This window comes from Sceloporus occidentalis, unplaced genomic scaffold (assembly GCF_023333645.1).
Source record: "Sceloporus occidentalis isolate IW3139 unplaced genomic scaffold, rSceOcc1.0.p SCAF_29, whole genome shotgun sequence".
NCBI lineage: Eukaryota > Metazoa > Chordata > Lepidosauria > Squamata > Phrynosomatidae > Sceloporus > Sceloporus occidentalis.
Window position 1 is genome coordinate 11,584,962 of NW_028317009.1, and position 17,908 is coordinate 11,602,869.

The following is a 17,908-nucleotide window of genomic DNA, read 5'->3' on the forward strand; positions in this document are numbered from 1 at the left end:
TTACAGAAATCCTGGATATTTTCACACTCCTCGGTGTGATCGCTGCCCCTTGCGCCCACCACAGGCAGATCTGGTCTTACCTCCACCTTCTTGTTAGGCTGGATAAATCTTTGTTCACTCAGGCAGCGGAAGGTCAGGGAGTCCTGGGGGGCGGCTGGGTCTTCACACGTCCACAGGAAGGAATATGGGCTATCGGTGGGATTTAGGATGCTGAACGTCCTGCAGAGCACAATAACAAAGTAACTCAGTAAATGAACTCTGGCAGTCACCATTCTAAGGCCGAGCGAGCCGCAGACAAAGCGAGAGGTACCCACCTGACGTTCCTTGTCCGCACTCCAACAGACATGAATTCAATTACCCTTGTGTTAGGGTCGAGGGTGGTCCCGCCAGGGGCTCCGTGGGGCCCTCCTAGCTCTGAGTTCCGCCTCCCACTAGTGATATAATCTGAATCTTCCAGCTGGAAGTGGCAGTAGGGTAGCAGGCTTCTGCCTTTTAATGAGAGAACTGGTTCCTGTTGACCACCATGGAGGTTGGGAATGCTGCGGACAAACAAAGATGGAGAATCAGTGCTTGTGATTATAACATTGAGTTCAAGTTGTATCCATCATTAGCTCCCCACGTGTATCAGACGTTATGTGGTCAGTATTTCCCCACGTTGGCTGGAATCCCTCACCTGCAGATGAGACGTGCCACAAATTCTCCAACCTCCACAGGAGAGAACTTGATAAGGAAGTCCTGGGTGTCTCCAGCTGGAATGAGACCGCAGCTTGGCTGCACAGAGAAGGGCAGGGTATCCACTCCCAGAGTCACAAGCGAGGACACGCTTTCCATTACGCTGGCGGGACGACTCTGGATGGACGACGTACTCACGCTGCTAATGAGGTCTACGTGGAAACAAACAGTGAAACAAATATCCGCACGCAAACACGCACGTACTTTCCGTACACCATGAAAGACACCTGGCCAGCTTGGGCAATATGTGTGATGGCTGCCACATCTGACTGCCCCTGATGGCTAGGCACGTGTGCTATGGATAGAATGTCAAGGACACCCCACTCACCCTCTGAGTCGCCAGGTCTGGTGGAGCTTCTGCTCTGCCCTTCCACATGCACCTGCCAAGAGAAGTGCAACTGGACCGAGCCGATGTTCTGGATCTGGTATCTACGCAGACAGGGAGGAAGAGATAAGTGCGATGTCTTACTAACAGTCTGCTCTACTATATCTCATCCTACGCGCACTCACTTGTAAACACGCGTCTGGTAGAGAAGTGTGTCTTTGAACTGCACTTGGTGGCAGTCGGCCTTATACTGCGCATGATCCACAGTGGCACTGACCAGCAACTGTATTTCGCGAGAGCCCAGCACGGTGTGAGAAGGCTCCGGGTCTGCCTCTATCACCTGCAGGTAAATAGATTGTGATCAGAGCGGCAGGGAAGGCACTACCAGACAGTTCTATGCAACCCACGCAGTCTTCGAAAACCCCTGGGGTCTTGTTCCCCCCTTTGGAGCAAAATCAGTCGCTGACAGCGAGCCAGGTCTCATCACTAATAATGCTCTTGTGGCTGAATGGAAACAAATGCGAACCGCAATGTTTCAGCATCCAATGGGAAGCCCTCGTAGAAGAGTGGAGGCTCCATCATAATTCCCATGACTTTTGGAACGAGATGTTTGACGAGCAGTGTCCACATACCTTTGTGGTGAACTCTTACCTTTCTTTTGGTGGGGCTCTGACCTGCTGGAACTTTAGTGCTTTCGACCCACTTTACAGTTCTCATCCCATCGTCCCAGTCAAGAACTTGATCCAAGGGCAGAGAAAATGAAATCGCTGACACGCTGCACCTCACCAGCGATTTACTGAGAGCCACGGGTACGTCTGATTTCAAGGTTAGGGTCACGTGCTTGGAGCAGGCTGCATGGATGTGTCCTACCTACAGCCAGACACGAAGACAAAGATCAGCCTCCCAGAGCTATTTTCTTATGCAATAATGAATACCACGACAGATTATATTTAACCCTATAGAAGAGTGCAGCCGGCCACAGGAAGAGATAACACACCCGCTGACCTGCGGAGCTTATGCTTTTCTGCCTATGAATGGAGATCACTGGTTGTAGAATTAAACTACTCATCTGAAGTATTGACGGCACAGCATACCTTAGGAGAGAAAACCAGAGGACCATCCAAAGGCCACTCAAACCTCATGGCATCCACAAGGCTACGATTTGTCATGGTGAAGGTCACCTGGTACGGCCGGCCAACATGACAGTCCCCGAAAATTATGTGATCCGCACAAGGAGCTGTGTGGACAGATAAGCCATCATGTTAACGTACAATAAAAAATACAGCAGCCCTCGCCATCTTGGGCAATTTCAAAACGGAAACATCTCCAAATTGGTCAACATCATCCCATGGAGTGCCAAAGGGCCCTTAAAGTTCCTTTCCCAATGATACTAGAAACTAGGAGCTAATAAAAGTCACAGTCTACATTATATATTCCCCTCACATGTTTTTTAGCATTGTGTCCTGACCTTGTATAAGCCCGTCCTCCATAGTTGCTTCAGGAATTGTGGCTTCTACCACGTTGTGGATGTTGTCAAGGGTCAGGTCCTCCTGGTATCCCTCCCCTACCAGCTGGACAGAGATCTGCTCATACTGATTGTCCATCACCGACAGGCTCAGTATGGCCTCAAAGCGCCGGGACTCCACAGGACGGAAGATCACGTCAAACTCTGCTGTATCTCCAGCATGGAGTATCAGAGAAGCAGCGTGAGCCCTACGACCTGGAACATGAAAATATACATTACTTGAGTGTTACTGGTAGAGACGGGAGGCTGGCCCGAGGCCACTCCAGGAGCCCAGGTCAAGCAGACAAGGCTCGCACCATGACCACCCCAAGCAGTCACATACATACATACATACATAACACACTCTCAGTAGAAACATGTCTTGGCAAAAAAAAGGCATCACTGGGCAGACGGCGTCATCCCATGCAAGATACGGGAGACATATGGAAGGTATTGAGGAGTAAGAAGGAACATTACACGTACTGTGAGCTCCAGGATCTCCATCTGCACTCAAAGCCGGATAAATACAGCGAGTGCACGACCTGGGCTTTAAACTGAAGACACCACCATCTCCTGGCAGGTCCATGTTTACCTGAGAAACAGAGACAGCAGTAGAGAACAAAGGGTCAAGTACATCTACTGCTCATTTACTTCACATGGGGAGAGACACGGGGTTCTAGACTATATTATTATACATAGACTATATTGGTATATGTAGTCCGTATTACAGGGTTCTAGACTATATTATTATAAATAGACTATATTGTACCCTGCTGGTACCGATGTTTGGGAAGGGGAAGTTCAAATGGTTGATGCATAACAACAGTCAGTATTACAGGGTTCTAGACTATATTGGTATATACAGTGAGTATTACAGGGTTCTAGACTATACTGTTATATAAGTCAGTATTACAGGGTTCTAGATTATATTGGTATATATAGTGTTACAGGCACACGGACTGTATTTAAGGTCCTGCGTTAATCTCACCTGAGCGGCAATAGTCCCTTCATTTTTCAGGACTAGCGGCAGCTGCTGGCTCCGGCCTATTAAAAGCCTCTGAAAAAGCAGTAGCGGAGCTCCCCGCTTGTTGCGCAGCGCAGGACGCACAACGGTGACTCGAGGCAGGTTCCCTTCCCCGCTGATTTCAAAGGTCAGGCTTCGGGACTTAGAGAGAACACTGAGGGGAGAACGTTGGGGGATATGAAGACATGACGCAAGGGATCATTTCCTCAGCAGCGTGCTATGCAAGCAACATATAGTGTAGAAGCCTCAGTGCAGACAGACGGCGTAACAACTGAAGACCGTTCTTTACCTTCCTGCCCCCTCCGCGGAAGCCTCAAAGACACACTGATACAGCTGCATACTGTGCGGGGTAAACGTCACACTGGCAAAGCCATGGCTATGGCTTGGGATGCTCATGCGCTGCGGCTCTATTTCAAACACATCATTCATCCGGTACGATGACTGAAACAGAGAGGGAAGGAGTCGCTCAGAGCGTATTGAATGCAAACGGCCTCGTCCGACCTCCCTGGTACCTGTGCGTGTATATACGTCTCATCACTGAAAAGCAACCCAGGGAAACGGGACAGGGAAGGGGGACCGGCTGCAATGGAGCGTCACAAGAAACAAAAACGTTGTTTCAAACATAAAGTGAAGACAAGGAGAAGATCTCTCGTGACTGGGAAGTGCGAGGGAATGATGCCAGCTTCAGAATGGAAAGGCTTTCATACCTTGGCGGAGCTGGGCTTGATTGCCAGCGTCACATCACAGGGGACCTTGCCTGAGTTCAGGATTTTAAAGCGAGCTGTCGATGACTGTCCTACGAGCACATTACAGAAAAGGAAGCGCTTCTCCTCCTGCACGTACGCGCCTCCGGTCTGAAGCGAGGGCAAACACTGCACGATCCTGGCATCTGCCACAATAAGGTGCTCCTCAAAGATAGTCGCAATGTCATCTGTCACAAAGCCTGCGAGAATCCAGAAAGCGTAAGAGATTAATACATACGCCCCACCTATATCCAGGGAAACATTCCTCTGCGCCACTTACTGTGATATGGCACGGAAAGGGCTACAAATGACCAAGACTAGTAAGAAGGTGGCTCGTCTATCCCAGAAGCTCACACTGCTCACACTTGACAGTGATGCCAAGCACCAGTCCATAATGGCGAGTGGTTACTCAGCTTACGGTGCGGACGCTGCTACGTGGATGAATACAAACAGCTAAAGTCCTACAGAAGCACGAGACACACCTGGGGTGCAGACTTCGCTCCCAAGGCGGAAAGGTATCCCCCCAGGGTGATCCTCAGGGTTCCGATCAGAGATTTCAATAGCAAGCAATTCTTCGCTTCTCCCAAGCTGGTCAGCAAAACAATCAACGTTGACTGTCTGATGAGCTCCCGGGGGGACGGTTCCAAAAGCAGGAGACACCGTGAACACGCCAAGAGTGATACGGGCCTGAAAATGCAAAACACACAGATCTCAATATATGGGGCACGTGACCTTCTCTGGAGTCAGCACGACCCCGAGCACATTAACATCTCTCTATCTGCCCCCCGCCGCCACCCTGCCTCTCCTTACTGCCAGTATCCTGCCCACAACAAGAGGACTGAACGCCTGGATCATAGGGACACCGTATCATTATAACACAATGATATATAACATACACGTTTGGGCACACGGGGCAATATACCTGGCCTGCTGTACCCATATCTCGCAGCTGGGAATCATTGCGTTTGGCTTTGTTGAATACCACAGATTTGCTGGATCCAGAGCCCTCACGAGAACGCGCTCTCTTCATACCGTGAGTGAGCCTGACAGAGACAGACAGAGACCGTTATACCTGGCGGCTCAGGCCGGGGCATTTGCCTGGATGTTGTTAGTCTGGGAATTCTTAAATCTGCTTACCCCTTTTTGGCAGGCTGGACCATCACCTCGCGTGTCAGTTTACTGATATTGTAACGAAATTCAAGCTGGGATGTGTTCTCGATGGTGAAGGAACATAGTTTGCGACTTCCCAGCACCATGGCCCCAAAATGAATATCTGAGGAAGGGGAGAGCCGGTACCTGGAGAATGCAGAGCGCACACTCACCCGGACAGGGATACTGGCGATGGTTTCTCCACCGTCACACAGGCTGGGCTCAATAACCTAAGGAAAAGTCTAGGACATTAGCTGCCGCTTGGCTGGGCCACTATTCACCCATGGATAGCCCCTCTCCAGCTCTGGTTGCAGATATATATATATATATATATATATATATATATATATATATATGGTATATATATATATACATATACCATTCAGCAAGGACAATCCATTAGTGTGCCCAGTGCTGGACGCCAGGCATCGCTGCCACTTTCAGCTTGCCTTGACAAATAGGCAGGGGAAATCAACCTATTGGCATCACAGGTGCATCAAACATTCGCTGACTCCCAGCACAATCCCCGTAAAGAATAATATGGCCGACGGGAAGCTCGCTTACCTGGCACCGCAGAATTGGCTTGTCCAAAATCTCGACTTCCTTTTTGGACTGGAAGAGGATCTGCACCTGAGTGGAACGGTCACTGGGACCCAGAGTTCCCTTCTGGGGCAGGACGGAAAAGATGGAGTTTAGATCTGGCATCCCAGGGCCTGTGGCTTCCATGGAGAAACTGCAGGAAGAATAAGAGGAGATCAAGATAAATGGCGGGTATAACGGGCTAATCGTGTCATTCCGTAGGTCAGAGGAGTTCATTCGGGCGCTCGTTAATATTTTACTTTTTGAAGGGAAGCACAGCAGAGAAGTCTGGATTGTTGGGACACAGCGCAGCTTTAAGGAATGAACAGCTAACTATTTCTTAGTAAACAAGGAATGAATGAAAGGCAAATTACTGCAAAACACCACAAATGGAGTTACATGAAAATACTTGTAATAATTATCACGGCGTGTATAGAATCCTAGGCTTTTCTGCCGCTGGTCACAGCAGAGGACAACCTACAGCGCCAGCCGTCACTCACCTGAAGCCAATCTCATATTTGCCTTTGTTCTTCAGTGAAATAGTGTGCTTCGCTTCTTCATTCACCTTCACCACCCCGAACTCCAGGCCACCATCTGTACCTGCCACACGGAACCGGGATATATCACTGTACATACAAGTCACGTCAACCAGCACCGGCAGATGCCTTTATAAGAACAATGGCCCTCGGCTCGCCTTATCTCCGCGTCACACAGCAGATGCCTTTATATGAATATTGGCCCCCGGCTCCCCTAATCTCCGCGTCACACAGCAGATGCCTTTATATGAATATTGGCCCCCGGCTCCCCTAATCTCCGCGTCACACAGCAGATGCCTTTATATGAATATTGGCCCCCGGCTCCCCTAATCTCCGCATCACACAGCAGATGCCTTTATATGAATATTGGCCCCTGGGTCCCCTAATCTCCGCGTCACACAGCAGATGCCTTTATATGAATATTGGCCCCTGGGTCCCCTAATCTCCGCGTCACACAGCAGATGCCTTTATATGAATATTGGCCCCTGGGTCCCCTAATCTCCGCGTCACACAGCAGATGCCTTTATATGAATATTGGCCCCTGGGTCCCCTAATCTCAGTTCATGCCCTAGACTCCCCTAAAACCTGCGTCGGTCCTCAGCCTCCACTATCTCCAGGCCATAATACCTATGGACCTCCTTTAGTTGTTGCAAAATGTACCTTTCGGGAAGCTAATATCCAGAGCCACGTCGTACGCCTCGGCAAACACTTGAATGTTTTCCAGCTGAACAATTCCCAGGACATTATCAACATCCGAGACCTGAAAAGACAGGGGCCCCTGAGTCACAAGCAGGTTCCCTGCTGGTTGGGTATATCAGAGGTTGCCCTCGTCACCGCTCCATATATACTGCACCGTTCACCAGTTTGGGGTCATGGAAAACGAGTACGTTTTAAACTTAAACTGAGATTGGGGAACATAACATGCCTTTGGAAGACAGGAGTGATGGGAGTGATAGAGGACTGTAAGGAGATGGGGTGTGTATGTCTGTGTGTTTATCCATCCATCTTTCTATCAATATCTATATGCCGATGTATGGTACCTCTCTATCCATCCATCCATCCATCTATACACTAAGATTGGGGTCACCCATTAAAATAACATGAAATGGGTCAGATTTGCAGGCAGGTGCGGCTGATTTTTATTGGAATATCTTCATAGAAAGGCCCTTGTTGTCTCGGACATGCGGCAGATACAATGCCTGCTACCCCAGGCTCACGATACCTCAAGACGAATGGACTTTTTCACGCTAGCGGCTCTGGCCGCTTTGAAGTGCATCTGGAGTCCACACTCAGAGCGAGGGCCCACTATTCCTTGATGCTGGGACACAGAAAACTCATCGCCAAGGTTTTCCAGTCCCGTCAGGCGCCAGGCGGCAGGCAGGAGGTTGCTGTTTCTGAGGAAGATTGTCCTGGAGTCCTTCCTGTAGGTAGAGACACGTTGAGGGCCATGACGAATGGGTTAATGAAGGCCGGCTGAGACACGACGGGGTTACATGTTAAAAGGAATCTGTTTGAATCGTTTTATCGTCAGAGCAGTCAGTGGAATAATCCGGCTCATTTAACCGTTCCTCTGGTTGCTATGGTGACAAAACCCCTTCTAAGGCTTTGCTCCAGAATCGCTTGTTATAATTGTAACATGCGGCTTCATATGACATAAAGACTCAGCGGCTGATGGCAGAACCCTCCCCTGACGGTCTTTTCCCTGCAATCTCATGCGCAGGCTGTTATTCACTCGCTATCCTCCTAATAATTATCAGACACTCGCACACCGCCTCTCATCCCCTCACCGGTGCAGCAGGATTTTATCAAAATGAATGTGTTTGCGGTCTAACTCCAGCTCTGGGCGGACGCCGCGGCAGGACACCCGGAACACAACCGGCTGGGGATTGTCTTTAATGCAGCAGACGATGCTGTCCTCGAATACGCCCGCCGACGTGGGGTATGCCCAGATACACAACTCCTGTGCAGAAGAAAAGACACACGAAAATGATCAGATCTACCCCCAGAGACCCCCAAGATGGGGCAGGCAGTGCTGGTGAACATAAACAACCGGACGTGTCCAACCCCATCACATGCGCCTGGACAGTACGTGCCCTGTGTGGGGCGGAAATGTCTGCTCTAGGAAGGCAGGTCACCTGCTTCTCGTTGGCCTTCAGGTTCATGCTCGGCGGGTCCAGGATGAAGGTAGCTGCTTTGACGTCATGTTGGAAGCTGAAGGTGATCTCGGCCTCCATGGGAGACGCGTTGCAGATGGCGATGCTCTGCGTGTTCTCCGGGTACTGGCCGGCTTTGTACCTGTCGGGAAGACGGACAGAATCAGCATGTCTCGGGGGCCCAAATCTCAGACTCCCAGAGGCATGTTTCCCCCGCGTCAAGTGTCCGGTAACGGAGGCTCCGTCTCACATACAATACACAATGCTTTTACCCCATGCGTTCCGCATGTTCTGGGCGCAGGGGGCATCTCCTAAACCCGCTCCCACTTCAAACCGTCTAAAGCTACGCGACAAGCTATTACTCAAAGCGATTAAACGTGAAGCTTTCTGAAATAAGCTGCGGTTACGGGGCCCTGCTCCAGGTCTAAGGCAGATGGTCGGGGGGACTCTGGGCAGGACCCCCGGGGCTTCACCGCTCTACGGCCAGCTACAAGAGAAACCTCCGATCTCCCCAGTACCGATCCCTTTACAGTACCGGGGATTGAGCCGGCACAGGCTGCATGGCACGCGCCGCGCAGTACTGTGTATGCACGCGGCGTATCTGACTCGTCTGCTGTATTAATGTGAAAGTGTTTTCATAAAATGCCATACTATAGCCCCAGAAGGACGGGCCCCTCTACTCACTTTTCTCTGGATTTTCCGCAGAGCAAGGGACCAAATTCAAAGACTCCTCGGCTCACAATGAACTTCTTCTGAACTACGTCGTCTGGTTTTACGTCCTTCTTGACGTGAGGAAAGACCACCCTGCAAATTAAACGACGATACGGCAACGTTACAAAGCACAGAAGTGAATGGAAGGGCGCCGTGGAGCTGTCTGTACTGCTGCGCAGCTCGCAGGGTTTGGTAAGTAAGAGGCTCTCTGGCCGTGAGTCTGCACTCACCTGGGATCATGGCTGATGGCTGGAAAGGCACAGACTCCCCGACAGTAAAGCGAATATCTACGACGGGTCCCGACAAGCTCAAAGTTCAGAGTTTGGTCAAAGTTCCCGACGGTTTTTGAGTCAAAGTGGATTCTCAGAGTAACGTCTCCTCCAGCAGGAACCACCCAGCGGAAAATGCCCAGTCTGGTGTGAAACAAAGACATTACGGACAAGGATGGGTATGACCGTTCCTCAGCCGATAAAGCCTCTCGCCCCAGCCCGGCTATAACCTCACCGCAGCAGCTTCCCCGGTAGACCCTCTCCGGCGGTGCTGCCCTGGTCCACATCGGAAAGGGGGGTCCGGGTGTCAGGAGGTGGGGAATGGCTGTCCACAGGCTGCTGGCTCTTGCGCAGAGAGGCAGGCCTGCGTTTATCTTTCTGGCTTTCACGACCCATGTCTGCCGACTTGTCCTTCTTGCTTCGGCCTTTAGTCGGGGTCAGCTGTTCCTCCTGTATAGATGGAGAGCAAACGCATTGAAGCCGATGTCGCCACAGAGGTTCTGTCTCCCTGGGATAATGACCCTCACCTTCAGCATGGGGAGAGGGAGTGCCGGCTCTGCCTCTGGCTCTGCCTCCTGCTTTTCTCCCATGATAACATTCGGATCATCAGGAGAAGATGCAACGAAGGCGAAATGGCTGAGGGTCTCCAGATCAGTGGACGCAGCCCGTCTTTCTGGGAACGGGATCACTGAGAACAAGCAAGGAGGAGGAAGTGGGGGACCCGAAGGGCCCAATCCAAGGCCATCGAGAATCTGGCAAAAGAAATCAGATTATATGGTCATTGTAATACCGATCTCTGTGATATACATCTGTCACATCGGTGCGGACGCTGACCCGTCTTTCGCTCACCTCCTCTGCAGAAGGTAACTTCCCGCTCTGCAGAATTTTATTGCCACTTGGTTCACAGGGATCCGTTATCTGGAAATCAAAGTGTGGCACTCCGACTTCGGGCTTCAGCTCGTCCAGCTGCTCCTGTGCCTCGCACTCCAGGGCGGACGGTATTCCCGCAGTCCCTTCCATTCCTCTAAGCCTGTCTAGGCGTTCCTTGTCTGCTTTCTCTTTCTCCTGACGCTCCTTCTCTGCTTGACGTTCTCGATCCTTACGGTACTTCTTCCCGGAAGGAGCCTGGCGTTCCGTGGCATGTTCTTCTCCTTCGCGCTGAGCGTCATCCGTAGCTGTGGGGGTGAGAAGGATCCCCTGCACGCGGTCCCAGAACGTCAGGATGTGCAGAATGTCCCTCTGACAGGACTCGTAGCTTTTAAATCTTTGGATCAGTGGTCTGTCGGTCTCGTCGTGAGAGTCCTTCTCCAGATCGTTCTGTACTGATACAAGCTGTAGAGGGTCCCTATTCCTTCTCTTCTTACCGGGGTCATCACCTTCATTGAGTACAGACTCGGGGCGTTCTTTGAGCGACACTTTCCTCTCTAGACCGGAGTCTAAGCGTGGGTCGGCTTTCATGGTGTGTGTGCCGATCACCTGGGGAGAGAAACAAGTTATCTGTTAGTGGCAGGGCGCTATGCTTAAGGGCTAGTGAAGCGTCATGGATTCACCAGGACTAGTGGAACGATACCCACAGCGGAACACATTGGATCGCTAATACGACCCGCCATGTTGAGTATGATCAGGCATCCGCCGAGCCTCACAAAAGGGCTAAAACTGTGAGCAGGCGGTCATTTCACGGCGTGCACACAATGAGGAAGCACATCGCACAAGAGCGGCTGGGGTCGTTACAACTTGTCTGTGGATATTGTTTGCTGTCGCCGTGACACTGAGCTCTTTACCTGTTTGGAGCCCATTTGGCTCTTTTTGCCCCCAGTCTCTTCTTTGCCTGAATCTCGGCTCTTTCCTCTGCGCATTTTCTTCCTCAGCTCCTCTTCCTCTCTCTGCTTTAGCAGCTCTTCCTGCATCCTCCGCTCGCGCTCTTCCCGCGCCAGGCGCTCCTCGCTCTCCCTGTGTCAGGACACACAGTTAGCGTCCCCCGCAGTCCATAAGACCCCGCTGTAAGTCCAGGCGCTGCAATCAGCAGCCTTAATGGCCATCAGCGAACCGGTGATAAACAGATAATAAGGGCCGATATAAACCCCTTAGCCAAATAAAACAGAGAGAATTGGATTCGCCGTCGCGGTGTCCTTTTCACCACAACATACAGCAACATACACTATTAACAATCTCACGCAGAGGCTGGGGACAGCATGAAGAGGGGGCAATCAGCAGGGACAAAGCACTGGTTTCCATGGGAACTGCTCTGATCTATCATTTTGTGTCAGAATCATCTGTACACTTGTGGTCCCAGCGCTCCTGTCTGCATGCGCCGGGTGACTTCGGACATGAGTTCATCCGGACAGACCTTTCCTTCCGCTGCCGTAGAGCCTGGAGCCGCAGCTCATCAATACGAGATCGCTTATCAGCAGGAAGGTTCTCATACTCCTCCTCGTCCATCTCCTCCATCAGAGCTTTCTCCATGGCCAGGGCGCGCAGTATTTCCTGCTCTTTTACAACACGGAAACAGGAAGTCACCAAATATATAAATTTATATATAAATATATACCCTAACCCAAGAGCCCGCCTCCACGCACACGCAAGCCAAGAGCCCGCCTCCACGCACACGCAAGCCAAGAGCCCGCCTCCACGCACGCGCAAGCCAAGAGCCGGCCTCCACGCACGCGCAAGCCAAGAGCCGGCCTCCACGCACGCGCAAGCCAAGAGCCGGCCTCCACGCACACGCAAGCCAAGAGCCGGCCTCCACGCACGCGCAAGCCAAGAGCCGGCCTCCACGCACACGCAAGCCAAGAGCCCGCCTCCACGCACACGCAAGCCAAGAGCCCGCCTCCACGCACGCGCAAGCCAAGAGCCCGCCTCCACGCACGCGCAAGCCAAGAGCCGGCCTCCACGCACACGCACACGCAAGCCAAGAGCCCGCCTCCACGCACACGCAAGCCAAGAGCCGGCCTCCACGCACGCGCAAGCCAAGAGCCGGCCTCCACGCACACGCAGACTAAGAGACAGCCTGAAATACCTTTGCGCTGTCTGTGTGCGAGCTCACGTGACTTCATGGCAGAGTAATCCTGGTGGAGGTTGATCAGATATATGTGTCTTCGATTATTCAGAGCTTTCAACAAAATCTGAAGGGCAGATGAAGGATTCCGGGCGAACAGGGTATCCAAGCCGTCAAACACTACCCCGCGAAAACAGTCGTTTAACTGAAAGATGGGCATAAGGAATGGATATTATCGCAGGGCCATATATCTGCCAGAAGAGAGTACATGGTGAGCATGCAGCAGCCCAGGGGGGCCGCGTGCAGACCGCCCCAAATCAGGCTCCTGCTCTGGTATTAGGGCTGGTAACATCTCTTTACCTGCAGCCTCTCACTCAATATATCCTGAAGCAGGTCTTCTGGCAGAACACAGCTCATCAGACCCATTTCACCACCTACACTGGCACTCACACTCAGCCGCCGCTGAGCACGACCTCCTGGGAGAGGGGAACTCCCGGCCTGGGGACAGACAATCAAATAAACATACATAAAACACAAAACAAGCACAGAAATGAGTGGAGAAGAAGGCCTGGAGGACAACTCTTACCTGAGACCCCCCCGGTTCAGACAGGTGTTGCTGCTTGGCTCCCTGCACTAGGTGGCTCTCTGACTTCCCTTTAGTGGCCATCAGGCTACCTCGGTTACCTCTTGAGATAACGGACTGAGAAGCTACTTTAGACTCTGCCCCTTGGCCTCCCTCGGCTGTATGTTTGGCTAAGGCTTCCACACTAAGTCTTGGTTGACCACCGACCTCTGCTGCCTGGGAAGCTGGAGCAAAGCATGGCAATGATAGAGAGCCTTACACGTCCACGACAAACACGTTTCTGCACAACGTCAACAATTCATTCCTAAAAGAAACCATCTGGCATACACACGTGAGTCGCTACACGTGACTACGACACCCGAGGTATATCAGGGGTCCCAAAATCCCGCTCCGGCACCAAGTGATCACCCGCTTTCTCACCTGCCTCTTCTACCTGCCGCTGAGTCTGTTCCGCTTTGGAGCAGAGTTTTCTTGCTTTTAGACCAGTAGGGCTGTTACTGTCAGAAATGGCTTCGACCACCACAGAGTCAATAGACAGGCAGGCAGTATTATAGTGCTGAGCCAAAGCCACCGCGGCAGAGGACTTCCCTACAGCAAACAAGGAAAAGAAGCCATAATGCAGCCTCGCAACCTGCAGACTTATGCAGCCTCAACAGGCCAGGTACAGCACCGGTACAGCACCGGTACAGCAGTGGTGCAGCCACTAAAGAAGACAGAACACAATGCAAAATCCATCAGAGGCCCTAGCGGCTGAGCAGCTGCAATTATATAAAACTGGGAAACTCGGCCCCCTCTTTTCCTACCCGTAGGTGTAATCTCCTTCTTTAGAAACTTCCACCATTTTCCTGCAGCACTGGCTAATGGTGGCCATTCCCTGCAGCACTGGCTAACGGTGGCCATTCCCTGCAACACTGCCTAACGGTGGCCATTCCCTGCAGCACTGGCTAACGGTGGCCATTCCCTGCAACACTGCCTAACGGTGGCCATTCCCTGCAGCACTGGCTAATGGTGGCCATTCCCTGCAGCACTGGCTAATGGTGGCCATTCCCTGCAGCACTGGCTAATGGTGGCCATTCCCTGCAACACTGCCTAACAGTGGCCATTCCCTGCAGCACTGGCTAATGGTGGCCATTCCCTGTAACATTGGCTAACGGTGGCCATTCCCTACAGCATTGGCTAACGGTGGCCATTCCCTGCAACACTGGCTAACGGTGGCCATTCCCTACAGCATTGCCTAACGGTGGCCATTCCCTGCTGCATTGCCTAACGGTGGCCATTCCCTGCTGCATTGGCTAACGGTGGCCATTCCCTGCAGCATTGGCTAACGGTGGCCATTCCCTGCAGCATTGGCTAACGGTGGCCATTCCCTGCAGCATTGGCTAAGCCTCGGTTATACTACAACTCACCAGTAAGAGGTGCTCCGTGCACAATGATTGCAATACCCCTGCGGTAACTTGCTGCTCGGCCCTCAACGCTGGTATCGATGCCCAAGTGCCTGGCAATGGCCTGGGAGACTGGGTTCATCTCCAGCTCCCCGACTGCCACCTTGGTGCCGCCGTTGCTGACCAAAACCTTTTCTCCTGCAAAACACTGACCGATTAGCGGAGCCCCCCCTTTCCCAGATGTGCAAACAGTAAAATCAGGAACGCGTTGTGGAAAACCAGGAAGGAGAGATAAGAAAATCTGAGCACCCTATAACAGTGCATTAGCAGAGGCCCTGATAGAGCCCCACTCGCTCCCTAGTCCATCGTTCACCACAGCGACGCTGCTCACCTGGGCCTTTCGCCGGGTCCTCTCCAGCATCTTCCAACTTGCCGTCTCCTCTGGAGGAATGGCTCTCCCCACCGGTGGCGGCAGAGGGTAAGCGCTGGGATCCAGATAGATTGGGATTCTGTCCCGTGTCAGATGCTGGGTCTTCTTCAGTGTCCTCTCCGACACCTGGAAGGTAGATTAGAACAAGTCACACATAGAAGATAGAAGCGCAGTTGCCACCATCTCCCACCCTGGAGGCTACATTTTAGGAAAAAGACACTAACTGGACGGCGCTTCCGGTAAACGGAGCTGTTCCCTGTAACCAGTGACTGCTTGCAGTAAATGGACCCCCCCAGCTAGGAAGGCAGTTGGATGCTGGTACGATTACCTCTCTCCAGAAGTCTTGCTTCCCTGTTGTCCTCTAGCAGCCTCTTCTTTTCCTCATAGAAGTCCAGGACTTCCCTGGGCAGCCTCTCTCCCGGCAGTCGTGGAGGGAGCAGCAGGGTATTCTGAGCATCGTAGCTCTTCAGCATTGCAAGTACCTGCACCCGACGAGCCACGTCAGTTGGCAGCTTTTAAATTGATGGGTAACATTGCTACAGAAAAATGCTGGATTCAGAGGCAGCCGGGACTCTCTGTACTAACCTTCTCTTCCTCCCGGTACTGCTTGTCCATCTCCAAAGAATAGAACTCTATGGGGAAACTGCACGGGTTCCTCACCAGAATATCCATGCTTTCCCCAGGGCTGAACGGAAGGACCGGGCCCAGCTCCACCACCGAGGGCGAAAACTCCAGCTGCGGCTCCAAGCCCTGACCCTGGACGTGGATCATGAGACGGTGGCTGCTCTGCGCCAGCTGCAGCACCACACGCTGCCTGTACAGCTTCTGAGAACGCACAAGGCAGGCAAATAGAAGACAAACTGACCGGAACAGGAAAGCAGAGAAGCCCGGCTTGCTTCAAGCGTGATCATCTGACAACGTGTTCCTTCTAAGAAGCTCAGCTAAGCTCACCGTGGATGGTGACCCACCGTTCTGTGTGTAACACTGTGACCCTTCCCCCTGTCCATCCTCATCTCAGAGAGACTTACCTCCTCTTGGGGAACAAATTTAATCTCCACGTTCTTCTTCTGTCCGGGAAGGAGCACGCCTGAAGCTGGAATCATCTCAAAGACGGCGGCTCCTGGCTTTGTGTCCTGGCGCTGTTTCTTGCGGAGATGCATTGGAGTGTGTTTGTCTACCTGCAGCGCATATGGGGAAAAGCATGTGTGCACGCATGAAAAACACGGCTGCCACGTGTAGCAAGGCCACATTCAGCACTCAGCAGCGCGTCCCGAGCTTTACCTCTCAATGATTTTATCATTGAGGGAACACACTGATACCTTGGCTTCATTCTCCTGTCTCATCGCCGTCCACTCGCACGGCACAGAGAACTGGTTGCACAGCTGTAAGGATCTGATCTGACACTGGCCACACTGTACGGGATCAAAGTCCACGATGTCGCTGGACACGCTAAGACACGGTATTGTCACGCATGCCCTGAGCCTTACGGGGAACGCGGGGCCTCCGATCACCTGCCATGGGAAGAGAGATGAGTAAACACATTACCGAGGGAAGAGACGGAAAATGACCCGTACTTGATGCGCATATAATTAATACGTTCATTATCAAATCAAACAGGGGAAGGGAAGGCAAATTCTAAACACTGCACCTGGATTGGCATCACCACGTCCACAGGCCCGACACCGAGGTTAGCGCCTCTGGGATCGAACTTCACCTGGAAAGTCTCCGTCTGATAGCATGGAAGGTTCTTTACACGGTCTAACTCCGTGGTGAATCCTGCTCAGACACGCAACAGGCGGCGGATATTAATGTCAAACCCCAAACACAGAGTCAGCGCGCCCGTCAGATCCCAGTAACGGTTTACCTGTACCGGCTAGCCCACGCCGGTCCGCACGGAAGGACACAGGGCAATGTCCGCTGTTGCTAATTTTGACAGTGCGCGTGCAGACGTCTCCCAGAATTACAAAGCCAAAATCCAAGAGGTAATCTGGCAGTAAGGCCCTGAAATACATCATCACAAACCCATTGAGTGTGAAAGGCTAACATATTATTATAGCTGGCCACATGCTAGAAGCATAGACGGCTGTAACGAGGTACAGAGAAATTTGCTGAAGTATTAGAAACAGGCAAGAATATGCTGTAAAAAGAGCCAGGCGGGCAGAGGAGCTGACAATCACGCAGAGGAGCTGGCATTCACGCAGCATGTGACACAACCACATGTCAGACAGAGAAGGGCTCTTAATGATGTAATAGGATGTTTGCCTCAACAAAGAAGGTAAAAACGTGAGGAAAACACATTGTTTCTAAATAAAAGTGCCCCGAGAATTGGTGGTGTCATTTTGATCACCTGTGAAGCCTGCGCATGGTCCCATCGCTGGACTCCAGTGCAAGCTGCTCTGTCGCATGCTCCTGCATGAGCAATCTCTCCACCTCCCTCAGCAGCAGGGTGTTTGTCTGCAAAACACAGCATGACTGTCACCAACGACACAACCGCACCCGCGCAGAACACCTCCGCACACACACAGAACGGATGACCGCTAATCAGGGGACACAAAGACTGATGGGAGAGAAGTGCTCGGTGTCTTACGGAAGAATGAGATGCCTCTCGAGGAGACTCTGTGTTCGCTTCTGGGAAAGAGCCACTAGTCAAGGTGTCTTGTATCTTCTCGCGAGCCTTTTCTACGTAGGCCTGAAGCTTGTCATTCTCTAGAAGCACAGGCGGACAATTACAGCAGGTGGGGGAACATAAGCATCCTCCAAATAAAAAGAAGAGACAATATGACAGAAGAGTGC

The 17,908-nt window shown here is 51.9% G+C and overlaps 1 protein-coding gene across 1 annotated transcript in view; it reads right to left on the bottom strand.

Moving 5' to 3' along the window:
- LOC149299368 (axonemal central pair apparatus protein HYDIN-like) overlaps nucleotides 1–17,908 on the bottom strand; it is a 45,294-nt gene that overhangs the window by 7,436 nt on the left and 19,950 nt on the right. Inside the window, exons 30-71 of the mRNA XM_089486368.1 lie at nucleotides 17,703–17,821; nucleotides 17,463–17,569; nucleotides 16,980–17,116; nucleotides 16,764–16,891; nucleotides 16,435–16,626; nucleotides 16,144–16,293; nucleotides 15,701–15,940; nucleotides 15,444–15,597; nucleotides 15,077–15,241; nucleotides 14,710–14,916; nucleotides 13,701–13,891; nucleotides 13,307–13,510; nucleotides 13,081–13,218; nucleotides 12,742–12,925; nucleotides 12,073–12,214; nucleotides 11,507–11,675; nucleotides 10,575–11,201; nucleotides 10,253–10,477; nucleotides 9,961–10,175; nucleotides 9,687–9,869; nucleotides 9,430–9,549; nucleotides 8,728–8,887; nucleotides 8,380–8,552; nucleotides 7,815–8,013; nucleotides 7,253–7,352; nucleotides 6,557–6,656; nucleotides 6,042–6,210; nucleotides 5,466–5,707; nucleotides 5,251–5,371; nucleotides 4,811–5,015; nucleotides 4,293–4,528; nucleotides 3,875–4,026; nucleotides 3,550–3,739; nucleotides 3,045–3,153; nucleotides 2,526–2,777; nucleotides 2,152–2,294; nucleotides 1,844–1,927; nucleotides 1,243–1,397; nucleotides 1,061–1,161; nucleotides 674–884; nucleotides 315–539; nucleotides 81–219 (exon numbers count right to left, since the gene is read on the bottom strand). Of these exons, the coding sequence (XP_089342494.1) occupies nucleotides 81–219; nucleotides 315–539; nucleotides 674–884; nucleotides 1,061–1,161; nucleotides 1,243–1,397; nucleotides 1,844–1,927; nucleotides 2,152–2,294; nucleotides 2,526–2,777; nucleotides 3,045–3,153; nucleotides 3,550–3,739; nucleotides 3,875–4,026; nucleotides 4,293–4,528; nucleotides 4,811–5,015; nucleotides 5,251–5,371; nucleotides 5,466–5,707; nucleotides 6,042–6,210; nucleotides 6,557–6,656; nucleotides 7,253–7,352; nucleotides 7,815–8,013; nucleotides 8,380–8,552; nucleotides 8,728–8,887; nucleotides 9,430–9,549; nucleotides 9,687–9,869; nucleotides 9,961–10,175; nucleotides 10,253–10,477; nucleotides 10,575–11,201; nucleotides 11,507–11,675; nucleotides 12,073–12,214; nucleotides 12,742–12,925; nucleotides 13,081–13,218; nucleotides 13,307–13,510; nucleotides 13,701–13,891; nucleotides 14,710–14,916; nucleotides 15,077–15,241; nucleotides 15,444–15,597; nucleotides 15,701–15,940; nucleotides 16,144–16,293; nucleotides 16,435–16,626; nucleotides 16,764–16,891; nucleotides 16,980–17,116; nucleotides 17,463–17,569; nucleotides 17,703–17,821 (7,463 nt within the window). The remainder of the gene's footprint in view (nucleotides 1–80; nucleotides 220–314; nucleotides 540–673; nucleotides 885–1,060; nucleotides 1,162–1,242; nucleotides 1,398–1,843; nucleotides 1,928–2,151; nucleotides 2,295–2,525; nucleotides 2,778–3,044; nucleotides 3,154–3,549; nucleotides 3,740–3,874; nucleotides 4,027–4,292; nucleotides 4,529–4,810; nucleotides 5,016–5,250; nucleotides 5,372–5,465; nucleotides 5,708–6,041; nucleotides 6,211–6,556; nucleotides 6,657–7,252; nucleotides 7,353–7,814; nucleotides 8,014–8,379; nucleotides 8,553–8,727; nucleotides 8,888–9,429; nucleotides 9,550–9,686; nucleotides 9,870–9,960; nucleotides 10,176–10,252; nucleotides 10,478–10,574; nucleotides 11,202–11,506; nucleotides 11,676–12,072; nucleotides 12,215–12,741; nucleotides 12,926–13,080; nucleotides 13,219–13,306; nucleotides 13,511–13,700; nucleotides 13,892–14,709; nucleotides 14,917–15,076; nucleotides 15,242–15,443; nucleotides 15,598–15,700; nucleotides 15,941–16,143; nucleotides 16,294–16,434; nucleotides 16,627–16,763; nucleotides 16,892–16,979; nucleotides 17,117–17,462; nucleotides 17,570–17,702; nucleotides 17,822–17,908) is intronic.